This window comes from Musa acuminata, chromosome BXJ3-2 (assembly GCF_036884655.1).
Source record: "Musa acuminata AAA Group cultivar baxijiao chromosome BXJ3-2, Cavendish_Baxijiao_AAA, whole genome shotgun sequence".
In the NCBI taxonomy this organism is placed as follows: Eukaryota; Viridiplantae; Streptophyta; class Magnoliopsida; order Zingiberales; family Musaceae; genus Musa; species Musa acuminata.
The window spans coordinates 32,381,069-32,399,893 of NC_088350.1; the positions used below are offsets into that span (position 1 = coordinate 32,381,069).

Below are 18,825 nucleotides of genomic sequence, written 5' to 3' on the forward strand. Positions count from 1 at the left end.
CCCCACCTTTGCCATATGGAATTAGTGGTGCATGTCTTCTAGGTGTTAGTTCATCGGCTTAAGTTGTGCCCAAAGTGTGTACTCCGAGTCTCCTAACATAGCCTCAGAGTCGTGGTTTATCGAATGGGGTCGACGTAGCCCATCAAACTCGATCGTTGGGGACCTTGGGGCCTCCTTGGTCTTGATGTCCATTGGTTAGGGTGGCTTGATCGTCATTTGGTTGAGACTGGCTTGGGCAACTCAACTGGTGTATGCAACATTGTAGGCTATGTCAGATATAAGAGTAGAGGCATGACTACTTACACCATTCCCATGAGTATTTACATTTACTGGGCGAGGTTCATGAAAATCTTGATCGAGACTAGCATGTGGGTCGACGTCTCTAAGGGGGAAAGGTCAGGGTTATTAAACAAACACCAATATGTGTTTGGGTCAAAGTGGAGATATTGATTACACATTCGTAATATATGAGGTCCTCCTTCTAATATCAAAATAATGAAAATAATTATTTGTGATGCATATGTCGGCGGTCTTGGTCCTAGGCGAGGGTAGCTCTAGCTCTTGTCTACTCAGCCGATCTTCACCAATTAGGGTCAAAATTAGAAAAATAATTTATGGATGAATAGTAACAAATCTTAAAATTGATGAATCTTTATAGAAAGCCAAGCCGAAGAAATATTTTACAGTAGGTCGAATATTTCCAATTTATCACCACGGTTAGACTTGGATGACTGCAACCTCATCGTGGGTCCCATCGCGTGGCGAGCTGCGATTGGCGGCGGTAGATTTCTCCCACATCCAGTGTAATGGGGATGGACGAGCTTTCAGGCTTTCAGGGTCGGGAGAATGTTTCTACTTTGACAAGCTTGAATCAGACTTAAGCACAGGACAAGCGGATGCGTGTGCTATTTAGAGAGAGAACAAAGCCAGCCAATTAAATATATTAGCAAAAGCCATCATGTTCTGCACCTATTCGATCTCAAAGTGACAAAGGACTAAGAGATACATACTAAAGGTCATAAGAAAAACATAAGTGTCACGACAATATGTACGTTTATTCTACATACAAACTTGAAATATACAAAAGGATAAAAATAAGATAAAGAGACACCGCATGGAGAATCTGATTTGGTAAAGTTTGTTCTTCAGACGAGCTTGGAGGTTCGGAGGCAGCTACTTCAATCATCATATAAAGATAACACTACTCCTGAAAACCAATCATCATATATTTTGTGGAGGCAGCGACTTCAATTAATAAAACCAACCATGCATACCTTTTTCTGAAGTGTTCAAATAGGAGACAATATAAGCAATTGTCAATTCACGCATATTAATGACCGGACGCAGAATCCGACACTTGACTCCCAACGAGAAGAAAAGCCGATCAAATGAAAAAGGGCAAGGAGGCGTAGGCACGTCGGTCGATGATCACTTGATCTCCTTCCTAGCCATCATATAAAGGGAGGGCTTCAGGTGCTCATCTAACACCACCAAGGGTCCGTGAAGGTTACAGACGTAGCCATGGATTCTACGTCCCGTCAATCGGCCATCGCAACAGATAACTGTGACGACGAGAATAGACCACCAAGTGTCTTCGACGTGGATTACTTTTGCACCGTGACGTCTCTGATTCAGCAGGAGAAGGACGAGGATCTATTACGCCTAGTCATGAAGAAGGATCCTCCACTCAACCTCATGGAGGACCCTGTGCTCAACGTCGTCATCGCATGCAAGAAGACCGACCTCGCCAAAAGGCTTATTCAAAGCATGCCCGCGGAGAAGCCCGGACCGCTGTGGTACGCTAATTACCACGACAACACGGCTCTCCATGTCGCGGCCACCGTGGGTGACCTCGACGTGGCCAAGGCGTTGCTCCGCAAGAACTCAGGTCTCGTCAGTGCACGGAATAGGAAGAACGAGACACCGCTGCACAAAGCGGCGCTGTACGGGCACGAGACGATGTTCCGGGACCTGGTGAAAATGGGGTCGCACGTCCCAGACGATCGGAGGGAGGACGGCGCCACCGTGCTGCACTTTGCCATCATGGGCAGCGCGCCGGGTGAGTTGTCATCAATTCCAGGAAGCCATAGTCATATATAGCTCCTTTTCGGTTTTCCGGAAATATGTTTACATAGTTGAATTGTAATGTAGCTTTAGCACTGAAGATTGCCAAGGAATATCCACAGCTGATCACGTCGAGGAATGATGCTGCGGTGACTCCGCTGCAGCTGATGGTGACCATTCCAGGGTTATTCGGAAGCCAAACGAAACTTGGGACGTTCGAGGTCGTAATTTATAAGCGTGAGTGCAAGCGGATCGATACATCCGTCGTAATGTAATTTCTAGAATTTACTTCACCATAAAACAATCACAGCATGTAGTTATGGTAACTAAGGCTTGCTACATCAAATAAAAGCACACCGATATGCATGCAAGCTCTTGAAACTTCACGGCTGTATACTTTGATTGCAATGTTGCAGTGATTCCATACGAAGACTAGCATGCGACGTGATGAGGGTAATAATGGTGACATGACGTGCCTCGACGTCAGCCATGTCTGGGCGACACTCTGCCTGAGGAGGAGGGCAATAATGCTGACTCGATGCGCGCTGACGTCACCCGCTCTCAGACAACGACTTCATCGTTGCCTGACCCCGCGCGCTTGGCCGAGGCAGAGGAGGACGACGACCGATGCTCGCCCATACCCTGCGGCAGTTCGGTTCTCCATGCAACTCCAATAGCAATGTCAGACGCCATCAGAGGTACGGTCCTGCTCTTGCAGGCAGGCACATCAGGTAACACTAAACTTACATATAAATACCCCAAAGTTCTAAATGAATATGGAGACCTCTTCATACAAAAAATTCCCTCTGCATCCACTGACTTGATCGTCGGAGGGGTCGGGCCAAGCTTCCGACCCGACATGTGTGCAGGTGCGAGAACGAGGTCGCCTCTTCCCGGTGCCGTGGCGAAAGCTTCCCTCCCGATGCGACATCCCGACCGGACCGCCGTAATCGGCCACTGAGAGATCTCGAGGGACGCTGCGTGAGATCCCCGTCATTCGGACCCCCAACCAAGCCGCGTCGGCCCCGAGGCCACGGCATAAAGTTTTTTACACTAACACGACATGTAGTAGATGAAGAGCAACCTATGGACTCGAGCGATGGTGAAGTACGTGCTTCCGGTTCAATCATTTTATTTTGCATGAAGGCATGAATATAGTTCATGAGGTCGATAGCATCTTTTATAGTACTTGTCAATAATATTTATCATAAAATTTAAATATCGATGAGTCGAATGAATTATTATGGAGATAATAATTCACTGAGCCAGAAGGAATTCTGACAGGTATGACTCACGGCCAATTTGATATTGAGCCTAGAGGGTCATACATATATGGTAGGCATTACAATTAGTAAAGGTTCGGATATTAGATATCCACCGGAGCCCCTATCTTATTGGATATCCAATAAGCCCATGAATTATTGGATCATATGGATGTGATCCAATAAGAGCCTATGTGTGATTATTAGATAGAGATCTACTAATCTAAAAGACTTGGGTAGTTGGATGGAAATCCAATACCCAATAGGGGATGATCCATCGGGGTTAAGTTGACCTGACACCTTTATAAATAGGAAGGAATCAATGGTTCATAAGCTAGAGTCTTTTGCTTGCCTCTCATATTCTCTTCCTCCTCTCCACCTCAGAGCAACCTTAGTTTTGAGGAGCATCGTCGCAGTCCTACTGTATGGATCACCGCTAGAGAGGAGGGCGCTTGATCTCCTTCACCCTCTCATAGAGATCTGCAAGAATTCAGGAATATACGATCTCCCTAGATAACATAATTTATCTTACACATGGTTTTAATTTTTGTGCATCAATCTTTGCACGACGACAAGATATACAAACATATCTTTGGGAATTGGAGATTTTGTTTTCTGTTCTTCTGCTTTCTGCTGCGTTGCGTATGTGATGTTGCCCCCCAAGATTTCCCAACATATGCACTATTTAAATGGTTAGTTTTTGTTGTGATTTTGCTTTAGGATTTATTTCTCATTTCGGAGGATTGTGGATCATGTTTAACTAAGCTTTTTAATTAATCCCCCATTCCCTTGCAATTGATTTTGAGGTCATTGGATACATATTTACTTACGATGTCATTTCTTTTTCATGAATGTTGTTATTGAATCCTCGTATCAACAACATAGTAATGGTACTCACATGTCACAAAATTATTATCATTTTTTTTCGATTTGTGTGTTCTCTCCCTAATAAAATACTCGTGATAAAATACATATTTTTTTAAACAAAATATGTTATCTGGTCTGATAAGAATTCATTAGAAAAATTACACAAGTAAATAAGTAAAATCTTTTTCTTGGTGGACTCTTTTTTTATAAACTAATCATACAATAATAAAACTATGCAATAATTATACTAACCATTGTGATATCTCAACATATATATTTTTTAAATACAAATTATAAGAAGAATATAGAATATAGAGGAAGAGATCGCCCAAAGTTAGGTATATGCGTGAGTCATGTTCTTGATTTATTAGAATTTTTAGCATCAAAGAGTCAAACATCTAATACCGTTTGAAAAAGTAAAAAAAAAAGTTATTATATTAAATGATATACATAGTAGACTTAAACTTGAGACTTATAACCAATTGAATATCTCAAGAGAGATAAAATTCTAATGTTTTAGGTTTTGATTATTACTCGACCCTCTTAAACAAAGTTGAAGTTGGATAAAAATTAGGAGGACTTTTATTATTGGCAACATTAAATCAGCTAAAGTGCGGACAACAAAGCGAAGCTTTCTAAAGACAATTAACTGCAATTCTTTTTTTTTTTTTTCTTTTTCAAAGTGAACTGCGATTCTTTTCTTTTTCAAAGGGGACAAAAAAAGAAGAAGGGAGGCACAACGACGAGAATTGCAATTGAGATGCGTATTCTTCACGTAAACATGAATCATCCTAAAACGAAGGGAAAGAAAAAGGAAAAAAGACAAAGACTGTGTTCTTCCCGAGGGATGTCTATTCTTCGTTCTCTCACACGCCGTCTCTGTCTTCAAATTTAGATTGTACGACTGTGCCCTCCATTTTCAAGCATCAGCCATACGATTATTACCTTCAGATAATTCCCGTCGGGCGGCTCAACCTGCATTTGCGGCACCGTCGGAGGTGAGGATGTGGGTCGACTGCTCGATAGGGGAAAAGGTCACAGTCATTAAATAAACATCAATACTATATGTGTGTCTGGGTGAAGTAGTAAAAACTAGTTGTTGACCTCTCTCGTTGTTGCATGCTCCTCGTTTGTACGATGTGAGACTCTTCTTCTGGTATCAAAATGATAGGAATAATTATCGATGATGTCTTTGTCAACCCGACTCAACGTGTGTAGGAGCTTGAAAATGTCCGAGAGGCTAGCTCGAGTTCTTGTCTGCTTGCTTGATGATCGATTCTTGAGTTAAAGCCAAAGTGAGAAAAAAAAAATCATGCATAAATAATAAATGATAAAGAGATGAATATTTATAGAATATTTTACGGTATAATCAAATATTTCTTCGATAGGACCACAGTCTCATCCTGGGTCCCATCACGTGGCGAGTTGGGGGTGGTGGATTTCTGCCCCATCAAGTGTAAAGGAGATGACGAGTTTTGAGTGTCGGGAGTGTGTTTCTACTTTGACAAGCTTGAATCAACCTTAACCGCAGGACAAGTGGATGATTGTGCTGTTTAGAGAGGTAACAAATCCAGCCAATTAAATATATTAGCAAAAGCCTTCATGGTCTCCACCTATTCTATAGGAGGAAGAGATGTATACTAAAGGGCATAAGAAAAACACCAAGTGCCACGACTACATGGACGCTTATTCTATATACAAACTAGAAATAGACAAAAGGATAAAAATAAAATAAAGAGACACCGCAATAAGAATCGGATTTGGTAAAGTATTTTCCTCAGACGAGCTTGGAGGATCGGATAAGAGTTTTGTAAAGAGAACACTGCTCCTGAAATGAAAACCAATCGTCATATTTTGTGCTTTCAATTAATAAAACCAATCATGCATACCTTTTTCTAAAGTGTTCAGTGAGGAAACAATAGAAGGAACTGTCAATTCACGCATATTAATTACCGTACGCAGAATCCGACACTTAACTCCCAACGAGAAGCAAAGCCGATCAAATGAAAAACGCGGAAGGAAGCGTAGGCACGTCGGTCGATGATCACTTGATCTCCTTCCTAGCCATCATATAAAGGGAGGCCTTCAGGTGCTCATCTAACACCACCAAGGGTACTTGAAGGTTGAAGACGTAGCCATGGATCCTACGTTCGGTCATTCGGGAAGTCAATCGGCCCACGCAACAGATAACAATGACGACGAGAATAGACCACCGAGTGTCTTCAACGTGGATCACTTTTGCAACGTGACGTCTCTGATTCAGCAGGAGAAGTACGAGGATCTATCATCCCTAGCCATGAAGAAGGATCCCCAAGCCATGAAGAAGGATCCACTCAACCTCATGGAGGACCCTGTGCTCAACGTCGTCATCGAATACAAGAAGACCGACCTAGCCAAACGGCTGATTCAAAACATGCCCGCGGAGAAGCCCGGACCGCTGTGGTACGCTAATTACCACGGCGACACGGCTCTCCATGTCGCGGCCACCGTGGGTGACCTCGACGTGGCCAAGGCGTTGCTCCGCAAGAACTCAAAACTCGTCAGTGAACGGAACAAGAAGAACGAGACACCGCTGCACAAAGCGGCGCTGTACGGGCACGAGACGATGTTCTGGGACCTGGTGAAAATGGGGTCGCACGACCCGTCCGAGCGGAGGGAGGACGGCGCCACCGTGCTGCACTGTGCCATCATGGGCAGCGCGCCGGGTGAGTTGTAATCAATTCCAGGAAGCCATAGTGCCTTTCTTGTTTTACAGAAATATGTTTACATAGTTGAATTGTAATGTAGCTTTAGCACTGAAGATTGCAAAGGCATATACAAACCTGATCACGTCTAGGAATGATGCTGCGGTGACTCCGCTGCAGTTGATGGTGACCATTCCAGGTTTATTCCGAAGCCGAACGAATCTTGGGCCCTTAGAGGCCGTAATTTATAAGTGTGAGTCCTTGCGGATCGATACATCCGTCGTAATGTAATTTCTAGGATTTACTTCACCATAAAACAATCACAGCATGTAGTTATGGTAACTAAGGCTTTGCTACATCAAATAAAAGCACACCAATATGCATGCTAGCTCTTGAAACTTCACGGTTGTATACTTTGATCGCAATGTTGCAGTGATTCCATACGAAGACTCTGGCATGCGACCTGTAGTAGATGAAGAGCAACCTACGGACTCGAGCGATGGTGAAGTATGTGCTTCCGGATGAATCATTTTATTTTGCATGATGGCATGGATATAGTTCATGAGGTCGATTGCATCTTTTCTAGTACTTGTCAATAATATTTATCACAAAATTTAAGAGCAGTTTTTTCCTCAAACTACACAATTCAAAGTTTGATCTACCATGTGTTAGAAATTTTTGTAACGACGAGTAGGAGTCATTCTGGTTAGGGTTAACATATTATTGGTGAGAAGTAAATTCAATCCATAATTATTTTTAGAATATTTATACACATGAATGTAAGTTTTTAGAGTATTTCCCTTATTTTTAAGGGTTCACAAACCTAATATATATAACTCACTCTTTCAATCATTAACGAATTACCCTTTCAGGATATTTCTATTCATCTCACACATATGAATGTGGGTTTTTAAAGTCTTTCACATATTCATAAAGGTTTAAACTTAATATATGTAACTCAATTCTTTCAATCATGAATGAACTATCCTTTTTAGAGTCTTTCTCTTCTTTGAAGGGTTCAAACTTCGAGTTCATGTATTTTTTAACTTTACGAGACGGTTCACACATCTACATCTACCCAGTGGTTTGACTCATCTGCATTCAGTTTGAGTCATATTCTAGTTAGGGTTCATGTATATTAGGTCATATGTCATACATCAATTCAATCTAGAAACTTAAATTTTTATATTATCGATCAAATTTAGTATATGTAATTAGACTCTTTCAATTATTAGTAATATGAGAATATTTCTTTTCATCTCATATATGATTTGTCCCTGCTCGAGTATTATTTCCCTCTATTGTTTCTGACGTTGGCGTCTACATGTACGTAACAAGGGAGGTGCAAAATATGTCAAGCGAAAGGTTGTGTCTCTTCTGCCCCCCAAAACGTTTCGTTCGAAATTCCCATCTCACTACAGCGGTCTCTTTGACCTGTTGGAATTGATGTTCATCCCAGGTACTCACTCCTACGAGCTTCTCTATTTACATTTCTTACCTGGATCTTATTGTTGGATCACAGTACTACACTGATTCATGCTTCTGTTGATGCAGCCAGATGGGTTCATCTGTTGCTTTTCCGCATTCTAAAGCAACGTAAGTCATTGTTCGTGGATGGATGCATGATGTTTAGACCTGTTGTCCTTTTCCAATTAATGTTATTGTAATTGCAATGCATCATGCAGTGTTCCCTATGATCGAACGTCTGGAGAAGCAAAAGAAAACCCACAAGGAAACCTTGGAACTGATCGAGTTCTTAGCCTATTATCGAGGGCACATGGAGTTCTATTCCAAAGGAAGACGAAAGGGCAAGGAGAAAAGTCCTCTTGCAGGAGACAACACCACTTCTGGAACAGAACAGTCTCCTCCGTCCACAGACGCCGGTGAAGGCCAAGGAGTAAATGGAGGAGGGAACCGAGATAAAGCCATTGTTAGGTTTGCGGAAAAGCTATTTATGTATATGTCGCACGAGGATGCCAATCACGAAGCAGCAGCAGTAAAAGAGCTCCAGAAGAGCATGAAGGAGGCGATGGAGGAAGTGTCCGGTGAATCCACAATCAGAAGATGGGACGAGCCGCCCCTGATCCTGGGTGCACAAATGGGTCTTCCTGAGTTCGTCAGGACGATCTTGCTAGTATGTCCGCAGGCAGCAGCATACCTGGACACCAAGGGGAGAAGCGTTCTCCAGGTGGCTATAGAGAACGGTAACTTAGAGATCGTGGAAACTATACGTGAGATGACGCAGGGGAACTGCCCCATCCTACCATCCTGGCTACTGTCCACAGTCGAAAAGGACACCAAGAGTACCATTCTGCATTTTGCTTCCACCAAAGGCCCTGGTGATGACCAAGCTGCAGTACAGATGCAAGATGAACTGATATGGTTTGAGGTCGAGTTACTAACTAATAGCTACGTTAATATTCCTTTTTGGTACAGCAAATTAATTAGCACTCGCATGATGTGTATGCAGATAGTGAGAGACATGGTTCCTCGAGAATTAGTGCACTACCGAAATGATGCAGAGAAGACAGCACAAGAGATGTTTAGTGAGAGTCACAAAGAGATGGCTAAGGCGTGCAAGGAACAACTGGTGCGGATGGGCCAGACATGCTCAGGGCTTCTGGCCGCCGTGGTGTTCGCATCGAGCTTCTCCATCCCCGGCGAGAAGGATCCGAAAACCGGAAACCCGATCTATTTCAACAGGCTACCTTTTCGGATCTTCTCGCATGCGTTCGTGATTGGGTTGTCAAGCGCCGCTACGTCTCTGGTGTTGTTCCTATCCCTCCTCGTCGCGCCTTACAAGGAGCAGCAGTTCCGCCGTGCCATCCCAATCAAGTACTTCTTCGCCTGCTTGTCATTTGGGATCGCGCTAACTGCTTTTCTGGTGGCATTCACCTGCAACATCTACTTGCAAACCTATGGTGGACAGAGATCGGAGACGAATGACTTGATTATACTCCTACTGGAGCTCCTCGTCTTCCCCATCGTGTGCTGCCTCTTTCTCTTGTCTCGTGGCTCCTATTTTCTTCCGTCTTTCGGTTCTTTCTGGCGTTGACTCGGTTTTTGTCTCTATGCGGTGATGTGGGAGCTTTGACAGTCGATGGTGTTGTTTTTATATGCATATGCACTATTTAAATGGTTGATTTTTGTAGTGATTTTGCTTTAGGATTCTTTTCTCTTTTCCGAGGATTGTGGATCATGTTTGACTAAGCTTATAATCGTTCCCCCATTTTGAGGTGATTGAGTACTTATTTATTTAAGATGTCTTTTCTTTTCCATAAATATTATTGGATCATCGTATCAACCACATTGGTTCTCACAGGTCACATAATTCTTTATCATACTCATGATAAAATATTTTTTTACAAAAAAATGTTATCTCATCTGATAAGAATTTATTAGAAAAATTAAATAAATAACTATACTAACCATTGTGATATCTCAACATACATAATTTTTAAATCAAAATTATAAAAAATTTATAGAATATAGAGAAAGATATCGTCGAAAGTTAGGTATATGCTCGAGTCATTTCCTCGATTTATTATAATTTTTAACATCACGACAGTCAAACATCTAATATTTCTTGAAAAAATTAAAATAATTATTATATTAAATAATATATATGTGAACTTAAACTTGAGAGTTATTACTTATGTAATAATGTGTTAATCAATCGAACACAAGCGTTTGAAACTTGTATTATTACTCGATCCTGTTAATCAAAGTTGAAGTTGGATGAAAATTAGGAGGACGTCTATTATTAGCAACCTTAAATCAGCTAAAGTGCGCACGACAAAGCGAAGCTTTAATTAACTGTAATTCTTTTTCTTTTTTTTTGTTCTTTTTCAAAGTGAACTACAATTCTTTTCTTTTTCAAAGGGGGAGGGAAAATTATTGAGGTGCGTATTCTTCACGCAAACATGAATCATCCTAAAAGGAAGGGAAAGAACAAAAGAAAAAGGAAAAGATAGCAATGAAAATGATTAACGCAAGCATGCATGTCTGTTCTTCATTCTCTCACACACCGTCTCTGTCTTCAAATCGAGATTGTACGGCCATGTCCTCCATCTTTAAGCAGCAGCCACACCATTCCTTTGTGGGGATGGAAGACGACAAGATTTGTCCCAAGTTTAAAGTTGTGCAACACAGTTCATCCACAATCTAGAGAACTTGATGCGAATAAATGAATGAATGAGATGTATTACTGGGTTGACAAAATTAAACTCGAAGATCTGGTGGGTGATCGAATAATTCAGTGTTTTTGGCTGCAGGCAATGGGCATTAATGGTTATGATTGTTATTGTTTTATTTCCTTAAACCAGAAGAGGTGGGTCAGTGGCTATCTGTAGCCACTTTTGAGGTAGGAAGGTACTCGATTGCAGTGCAATCCCACGCTAGCCCACAAGAAGAGGCAAAGCTAATCAACCGAGATTTGAGGAACGATGGCTTGATCTCCTGCCCATCATCAATATAAAGGGAGGCCTCCAGCAGCAACAGCAGAAGGAGGTGGAGGTGGAGGTCGAGGTGGAGGCGTGCATAAGGTCATCCAGTGGCGCTATGGGAACTCCCAACGGCTTGACCTCTTCTGTGCTTCCGGAAAGTGGGAACGAGCCCTCTTTGGATTATACTGAGAGCAGAAAAGAGACGAAGGAACCCCCGCACAAGCTCGACCAGCGGTACTTCCGCATGGTGAAGTCTCACATTCGTCATGGAAGGAACGACAAACTCTTGGATCTGGTCAAAAGTAATCCCGATCGCAGAGTGAACCTCATGGAAGACACTTTGCTCCACATCGTCATCGCTTGTGGGAAGACCGACCTCGCCAAAAGTCTCATCGGGCAGATGGGGGCGGTTCACCTCATGGCCAAAAGTTGGAACGGCGACACACCTCTTCACGTCGCTGCCGCCGTGGGTGACTGCGAGGTGGCCACTGAGCTGGTCCGCAACAACAAAGAAATCATCAGGGAGCGGAACTTGAAGCTGGAGACGCCGCTGCACAAAGCGGCGCTGTACGGGCAGCAGGACATGTTCTGGTGCCTCATTGAGGAGGACAACGACTGCTTCAAGGACCGGAGGGAGGATGGAGCCACCGTGCTGCATTGTGCCATCATGGGTAATGCGCCGTGTAAGTTCAACACCAATAACCCACAGAATACTTGGCGTGACTCTATCGACTTAGCTTCTCATCAAAATTTAGCTTCATGTAGCGCTTGCATTGGAAATTGCAAGGCAATATCCAGAGCTGATCACGTCACGGAATGCTGATGCGGTGGCGCCGTTGCAGCTAATGGTGACCATTCCCGGGTTATTCCGAAGTCAGATGGCGCTTGGCTCCCTTGAATCCTTTCTCTTCAGATGTAAGAGCTATCCCTCCTCTTCAATTTTCATGCTCTTTTCCTTTCGCCACTCTGTTTTCTTTTTCGTTTTTTGGTTTTGACGGCATATTCCAGTGATTCCTTTGGAAGAGGACTCTCCCAAGGCTCGTGATGGAGACGAAGAAGCACCTAAAAGCACGGATGTATGTGTTTCCGAATGAATGATTTGACTTCACATGATAGATTGAAGTTATGAGTAATGCTATTCTGACTTTGGTGCACACATGTATGTAATCTCAAGCGAGCGGACGTCACAGAAGAAATAGAAGAAGATGACTATGAAGATTTGGAGAGGCCGAGAAGAATTCGTTCAAAATTCCCATCTCAATACAGACCTCTCTTCGACCTATTGGAATTGATGTACATTCCAGGTACCACTCATTTCTCACGGTTCTGCATCCATTATTGTAATTGGATTACACTGATTTATGCTTTTTATCTATATATGCAGCCAGATGGATTCAACTGCTTCTTTTCAACATTTTAATGCAACGTGAGTGACCGTTCCCAAAGATCGACTTGACTGCAGCATTGATTTGTTGGCCTCTTCTGATGTTATTGTGATTGCAATGCAATGCATTATGCAGTATCCCCAAGAATCCGACGTCTGGAGGGGATAAAGAGAACCCACAGAGCAGCTTTGCAACTTATCGAGTATTTAGTCCACAAAGACGAATACGTGGATTTCTTCAGCCAGGGAACCGGTAAAGGCAAAGACCACGCAAAAACTTCTAATGACAATAGGGTGGCTATAGAAGGTTTTGAACACCCAGCAGAAGCCACTGGCGAACGACACCGAGAAAGAGGAGGGCGACGAGATCAGCTGGTCATTGCGTTTGCGGAAAAGTTTTTCAGATTCGCGTCGCACGGCGATGACAGAGTCACAGAAGAGGAGCTGCGTAAGTGCATGCAGGACGCCATAGGGGCACTGTCGCCTGAGTCTGCTAGATGGAACGAACCACCATTGATCTTGGGAGCCCAAATGGGCCTTCCCGAGTACGTCAGGACGATCTTAAAGGTGTCTCCACAGGCTGCAACCTACTTGGACACCAAAGGGAGAAGCGTTCTCCAGGTGGCGATCGAGCATGGTAACCTGGAGATCGTAGAAACCATACGCGAGATGACCGAGGGGCACAATCCCATTCTGCCGTCCTGGCTACTGTCCTGCGTCGATGGAACCACCGGAGGAACCATCCTGCATTTTGCCTCGGCGAAAGGCCCTGATAATTACCAAGACGCGATGCAAATGCAAGATGAACTAAGATAGTTTGAGGTCCAGTTGCTAACTTCATTAACCTTGCTTTGATTCATCTATCGAAAACCTCCTCTGTTTTTGACTGGCACTTGGTTGCAGACGGTGAGACACATGGTTCCTAAAGAACTAGTGAACTATCGAAACGAGAGACAGAAGACAGCACAGGAGATATTTACGGAGAGTCACCAAGATATGCTCCAGAACTGCAAGGATCAACTAATGGAGATGGGCAAGACATGTTCGAGCCTTGTGGCGGCCGTGGTCTTTGCGTCGAGCTTCTCCATCCCCGGCGAGAAGGATCCAGCAACCGGAAACCCAGTCTACTTCAACAGACTGCCTTTTAAGATCTTCTCACACGCGTACGTGATTGGGCTGTCAAGCGCCGCTACGTCTCTGGTGTTGTTCTTATCCCTCGTCATATCGCCTTACAAACAGCAGCAGTTCCGCCGTGCCATCCCGGCCAAATACTTCTTTGCCTGCTTATCATTTGGGGTGGCGCTGATGGCTTTCCTGGTGTCGTTCACCTGCAACATCTTTCTGCAAATCTATGGCGGGCAGAGATCTGAGAGGAAGGACTTGATTCCGCTCTTGCTCGAGCTCATGGTCTTTCCATTCGTCTGTGTTATCGTGTTGCTCTATCGTGGCTCGAGTTTTGGTCCATCTTTTGCTCGCCTTTGGCGTTGAGTCAGTAGTTATTGCGATCATTGTCCACACCTTCCAATCTGCAGCATGATGTCGGGACAGTACGTGATGTGTTAAATTCCGTAACTTTTATCAACGATAAGAATGATTTTGATAAATTGTTAATTGGATTTCTTTATACCACCCAAAAAGGCTTCTTTTCAGATGCATAATATATAAATGTTGACTACTTGAGATGAAGATTTATGAAATAAATAGCGAAGGTCGCAAGATGTCATGCTAAATAAGTTATTTTTTTTAAATTTGAATGGATAGATATTAATAAAAGAAGTAACCCAGTATAATATAATTTTATAATTTATAATCGTTGAAAGATTAGAAAAAGAAGAAGCTATAAAAGAAGAAGATGATAAAAAGAGCATTTATGTTTGTTCGATATGCTACCATCACTCGTTATCGTTTGTGATGAGGAGAAGAAGGGACGAAGGAAAGATATTTACGTCTATTCATAGATAGATTTTTTTAAAAAATTTTAAAATAAGATGATAAATAAAAAAAAAAAGAAAATGGCAGGTTTGGGAAGAAATTTAAAGTAACTTAAATTGAGACGCCTGTTCTTTATGTAAGCTTGACAAACACGAGTGAAAGACAAAGTGAAGTGTGTGCAGTTGTCCTTTTTCTTTTACGATTTATTCAAAGACTGCAGCTTAATTTAACAAAAGCCATCGCATTTGCCTATTTTTGCTTTTGTATAGGGAACGAAAGAACAAAGACACGTTGGGGAGAATCGGCTTTTTGTACTTTAATACCGTCGGAAGAGTTACCTAACATAGCGATCTATGAAAGCTCGAGTAGAGAATCTGAAGCTATTACCCAATGAGAAGCAAAGCTACTCGATCAACTGGGAATGAGGAAGGTGGCGTCTGTCGGTCGATGGGGACCAACTTCATCACCTCGTCTCCTCCTCCCCGTGGCCATTATATATTTAGTGGTTGGTGAGAACGTAGCGAAAGGAGCGGCTCCCTTCGACGTGTTACGGATATGGCGGCTCCTTCCAGCACCCAAAAGCCGACGCTTGCTACTGATGCAGGCGCCGGATCAGGGACAAAAGGAGAGAAACAGCCGTCTGGCTCCGAGAAATCGCAGCCTGCTGAACAAAAGGAGCCACCGCATGTCCTGGACGTGGCACGCTTCCAACGACTGAACTCGCTCATCCACCGTGAGAACGTGGACGTGAACGAACTTCTGCGTCTAGTGGAGCAGGATAACCATGTGAACCTCATGAACGACCCCTTGCTCAGCGTCGTCATCGCCTGCAAGAAGCCCAAACTCGCCGTCGTCCTCATCGCCAAAATATCAGATTCCACGCTCAAGGCCTACAACTACAACGGCGACACGGCGCTTCACGTAGCTGCAGCCATGGACGACAAAGAAGTGGCCTTGGAGCTGATCCGCAGGGTGCCAGATCTCGTTCATGTGCGGAACGTGAAGCAGGAGATACCGCTACATAAGGCGGCAATGTACGGGCTGCAGGACATGTTCTGGCTGCTGGTGGAAAAGAGCAGCTCACCGGAAGCCCGGAGGGAGGACGGCGCCACCATGCTGCACTGTGCCATCATGGGCAATGCGCCGGGTAACTATCACTACATCCTCTTTCCCTTGTACACGGTTCAACTTCAATTAACATATTGGTACGCCTGCAGTACTTGCCTTGCAGATTGCACAGTATTATCCATCTCAGATCGAATCCCGGAATGAGCACGCCCTCACTCCGCTGCAGCTGTTGGTGACCATTCCAGAGGCATTCCGAAGCCAAGTAGTTCTTGGGGCCCTCGACTCCTTCATCTACGAATGTGAGTGCTACCCTCCTCTAATCCTTTTTCTGTACATACAGCAATAATTCTCATCTACGATGAGGCTAAAAAATCAATTAAAATGTGCATAAGAATATTCGTAGAGCTCTTTGGTTTTACATTTTCAGGGATTCCCTTGGAAGAGGACTCGAGTAAAATGAACAAAAGGGATGAAGAGGTGGCACTCAACGGATCTGTATGTGGCTTATGCATGAATGACTTTTTACATGACATTGCTTCGTTTCATGAGTACATCGTTTACGTTTAGCTCTCTGATTCGGTTCTCTCTGTGGCATGCACATGCAATCTCAAGAGCATTGGAGTAGCACAAGACGTTGACAATGACCACTCGCCGAGGGCTTTTCGCTCAAAATTCCCATCAAACTACAGCACTCTCTTTGACCTGTTGGAGTTGACCAAAATCCCAGGTACTCGTTCTAGCTTCTCAACTTGCTAATAACATCCATCGTAAAGTGAAAGGTTCTTAATCTATCATGTTATGGTTATTAAATGTGGGATAACATTGATTTATGCATGCATTTTGTCCTGCAGCTGGCTGGATTCAGCGATTTGCTTATAACATTATATGGCAATGTGAGTTAACAGTTCTTACACCTATACTTTTCTTAGTAAATGATGTATGTCTTACAAAAATTTAAAATAATTTATGGTAGGTTTTTACGGTACATAATTAATGCTGACTGAAATGCATGGGTGCAGTCTCCCCGAGAGTCCAACGTTTGGAGAGGAAGAAGAAGAACCATACAGAAACTATGCGCCTCATCGAATACTTAGCCAATAAAGGATACTTTGATTTCTTTGTGCGTGGTAAAGATCCCACCCAAGGTAGTATATTTGGTCCACTAGACTCTCCACCGGAGACAGGACAAGAAGGTGATGCCCAAAAAACGGACACGGCACCCACAACTGCAGTGAAAGAGCTCATTAAGAGGATGACAGATAAGCTATGCAAGTTAGTGTCGGAGGAACCGGAAACGCCTGTCTCGACTGCAATCAAAGAGGCAGCTCAGAGTGTGGAGAAAGTGTTAAAGGCACTGTCACCTAGCTCGGAAGAGAGATGGAACGAACCACCCTTGATCTTAGGCGCACAAATGGGCCTTCATGATTTCGTCGGCAAGATCCTGCAAGTGTGCCCACAGTCCGCAACCTACCTGGACACGAAGGGCAGAAATGTTCTCCAAGTGGCGATAGAATCTGGGAACCGAGAGACTGTAGAAACTATCCGTAAGATGACCCAGGGAGACAACCCCATTTTACCATCCTGGTTGTTGTCCAGAATCGACTCTAAAACCAGAAACACCATCCTGCATTTTGCTTCTGAGAAGGTCGGTGATACCGGAGACGATGCAGTCCAAATGCAAGATGAGATACGATGGTTTGAGGTCACGTACTCCCAGTGTTCGATCATATGTCTCATAAGAGAAATATTTTGTCATTGTAGAATTCCATGTGATCATTAATTAATCGTATGCATGCAGATGGTGAAAGAGATGGTGCCTAGGGAGCTCGTGTACAGTCGAAACGCGGACGAGAAGACAGCGCGGGAGATCTTTACCGAGAGTCACAAAGAGATGTTTAAGGACTGCAAGAGTCGGCTAATGGAGATGGGCAAGACATGTTCAGGCCTCGTAGCGGCGGTGGTTTTCGCGTCCAGCTTCTCCATCCCGGGCGAGAAGAATTCCAAAACCGGCAACCCTGAGTACTTCAACAGGCTACCCTTTAAGGTGTTCACGCATGCGTACGTGATCGGGTTGTCGTGCGCCGCCACGTCTCTGGTGTTGTTCTTGTCCCTCGTCATCTCGCCTTACAAGGAGCAGCAGTTCCGCCGTGCCATCCCCACCAAGTACTTCTTCGCTTGCTTCTCGTTCGGGTTGGCGCTGACGGCTTTGCTGCTGGCCTTCACATGCAACATCTTCCTACAGATATATGGCGGGCAGAAAACACTTACGAGGGACATCCTTCAACTTGTACTGGAGCTTACCGTCTTCCCCACTGTCTGCTTGGTTGTGCTCCTCTACCGTGGTGCCAATTTTGGTCCGTCTTTTTTCCGTCGTATTTGGTGTTGAGTCAATAAGCGTTAATGTCGGGCATACTTCCTCGGCTTCGTGGTCTGTGCCAGTAGAACTCTTGCGTGTGTTTGTGTGTGGTATTAAATTCTGATCATTCCTGAATTTTACTCGCATTTATTTCGAGACTACTATGAATTGGACGTATTTTGACTTTTTTTATTTGAAATTTGACTATGCTAAATATCTTGTGCTCTCGTTTGCAATAAAAAAAAATCGTAACATATGTGCTGCTGTTCATCATCCATCATTAACAAAAAACAAAAAAAACAAAAGAAATTCAAATGCCAATAATAGAAAAGAAGAAGAAGAACAAACAGAGCAATGGGAAGAGTTCTGTTTTCTTTCTAATGTGTTGCATGCAATTGACAACTGCAGTCCTTGGGTTCTTCTAAATGGGACTGTACTAATCTCAGATCACCCTATTACGAACAAATCTCATCTTGAGCATCATAGAAGAGCAAAAGGTCAAACTAAATGAGTAAATCCCTCGCCAGAAACCTATCTGTCGTGACAACTCTACCTTAAGAAACGAAGTTCTTTGTTATTACTATAATTGAGACGGCAAACGATTCAACGGTTGTTTCGTCATCGACATTTACTATTTTCTTGTTTTCTTTTGGATCGTTTTCATGTCATTGTCAATATTAATGGTAGTGAGAAATGTTTGATAGCCTTTCTCTTTCCAACCGTGACATTTATCTTCCAATATTCATCATCATGTCATCATTTC

The 18,825-nt window shown here is 43.5% G+C and overlaps 6 protein-coding genes across 6 annotated transcripts; all 6 read left to right on the forward strand.

The window, feature by feature from the left end:
* Window positions 1-1,521: 1,521 nt before the first annotated feature.
* On the forward strand, window positions 1,522-2,339 carry LOC103976207 (uncharacterized). The gene is made up of 2 exons (XM_009391418.2): window positions 1,522-2,059; window positions 2,152-2,339. The coding sequence occupies exons 1-2, from the start codon at window positions 1,522-1,524 to the stop codon at window positions 2,337-2,339; spliced, it is 726 nt and encodes a 241-aa protein (XP_009389693.2).
* A 3,991-nt stretch (window positions 2,340-6,330) lies between these two features.
* Window positions 6,331-7,402, forward strand: LOC135631607 (palmitoyltransferase AKR1-like). The gene is made up of 3 exons (XM_065139347.1): window positions 6,331-6,898; window positions 6,981-7,076; window positions 7,311-7,402. The coding sequence occupies exons 1-3, from the start codon at window positions 6,331-6,333 to the stop codon at window positions 7,400-7,402; spliced, it is 756 nt and encodes a 251-aa protein (XP_064995419.1).
* An 825-nt stretch (window positions 7,403-8,227) lies between these two features.
* LOC135631147 (uncharacterized) lies at window positions 8,228-10,082 on the forward strand. The gene is made up of 4 exons (XM_065138589.1): window positions 8,228-8,336; window positions 8,432-8,473; window positions 8,563-9,266; window positions 9,348-10,082. Exons 1-4 carry the CDS (start codon window positions 8,324-8,326, stop codon window positions 9,930-9,932), a joined length of 1,344 nt encoding a protein of 447 aa, XP_064994661.1. The 5' UTR covers window positions 8,228-8,323; the 3' UTR covers window positions 9,933-10,082.
* Window positions 10,083-11,296: 1,214 nt separating this feature from the next.
* LOC135631725 (uncharacterized) lies at window positions 11,297-14,310 on the forward strand. Its single transcript, XM_065139527.1, has 7 exons — window positions 11,297-12,005; window positions 12,088-12,237; window positions 12,331-12,398; window positions 12,497-12,626; window positions 12,707-12,748; window positions 12,843-13,528; window positions 13,610-14,310. The coding sequence occupies exons 1-6, from the start codon at window positions 11,438-11,440 to the stop codon at window positions 13,520-13,522; spliced, it is 1,638 nt and encodes a 545-aa protein (XP_064995599.1). The 5' UTR covers window positions 11,297-11,437; the 3' UTR covers window positions 13,523-13,528; window positions 13,610-14,310.
* LOC135631608 (uncharacterized) lies at window positions 13,622-14,194 on the forward strand. The gene has a single exon (XM_065139348.1). It carries the CDS (start codon window positions 13,622-13,624, stop codon window positions 14,192-14,194), a length of 573 nt encoding a protein of 190 aa, XP_064995420.1.
* An 883-nt stretch (window positions 14,311-15,193) lies between the features above and the next one.
* Window positions 15,194-18,415, forward strand: LOC103975219 (uncharacterized). The gene is made up of 7 exons (XM_065139349.1): window positions 15,194-15,785; window positions 15,856-16,005; window positions 16,134-16,201; window positions 16,274-16,433; window positions 16,558-16,599; window positions 16,726-17,408; window positions 17,505-18,415. Exons 1-7 carry the CDS (start codon window positions 15,194-15,196, stop codon window positions 18,090-18,092), a joined length of 2,283 nt encoding a protein of 760 aa, XP_064995421.1. The 3' UTR covers window positions 18,093-18,415.
* Window positions 18,416-18,825: the final 410 nt, after the last annotated feature.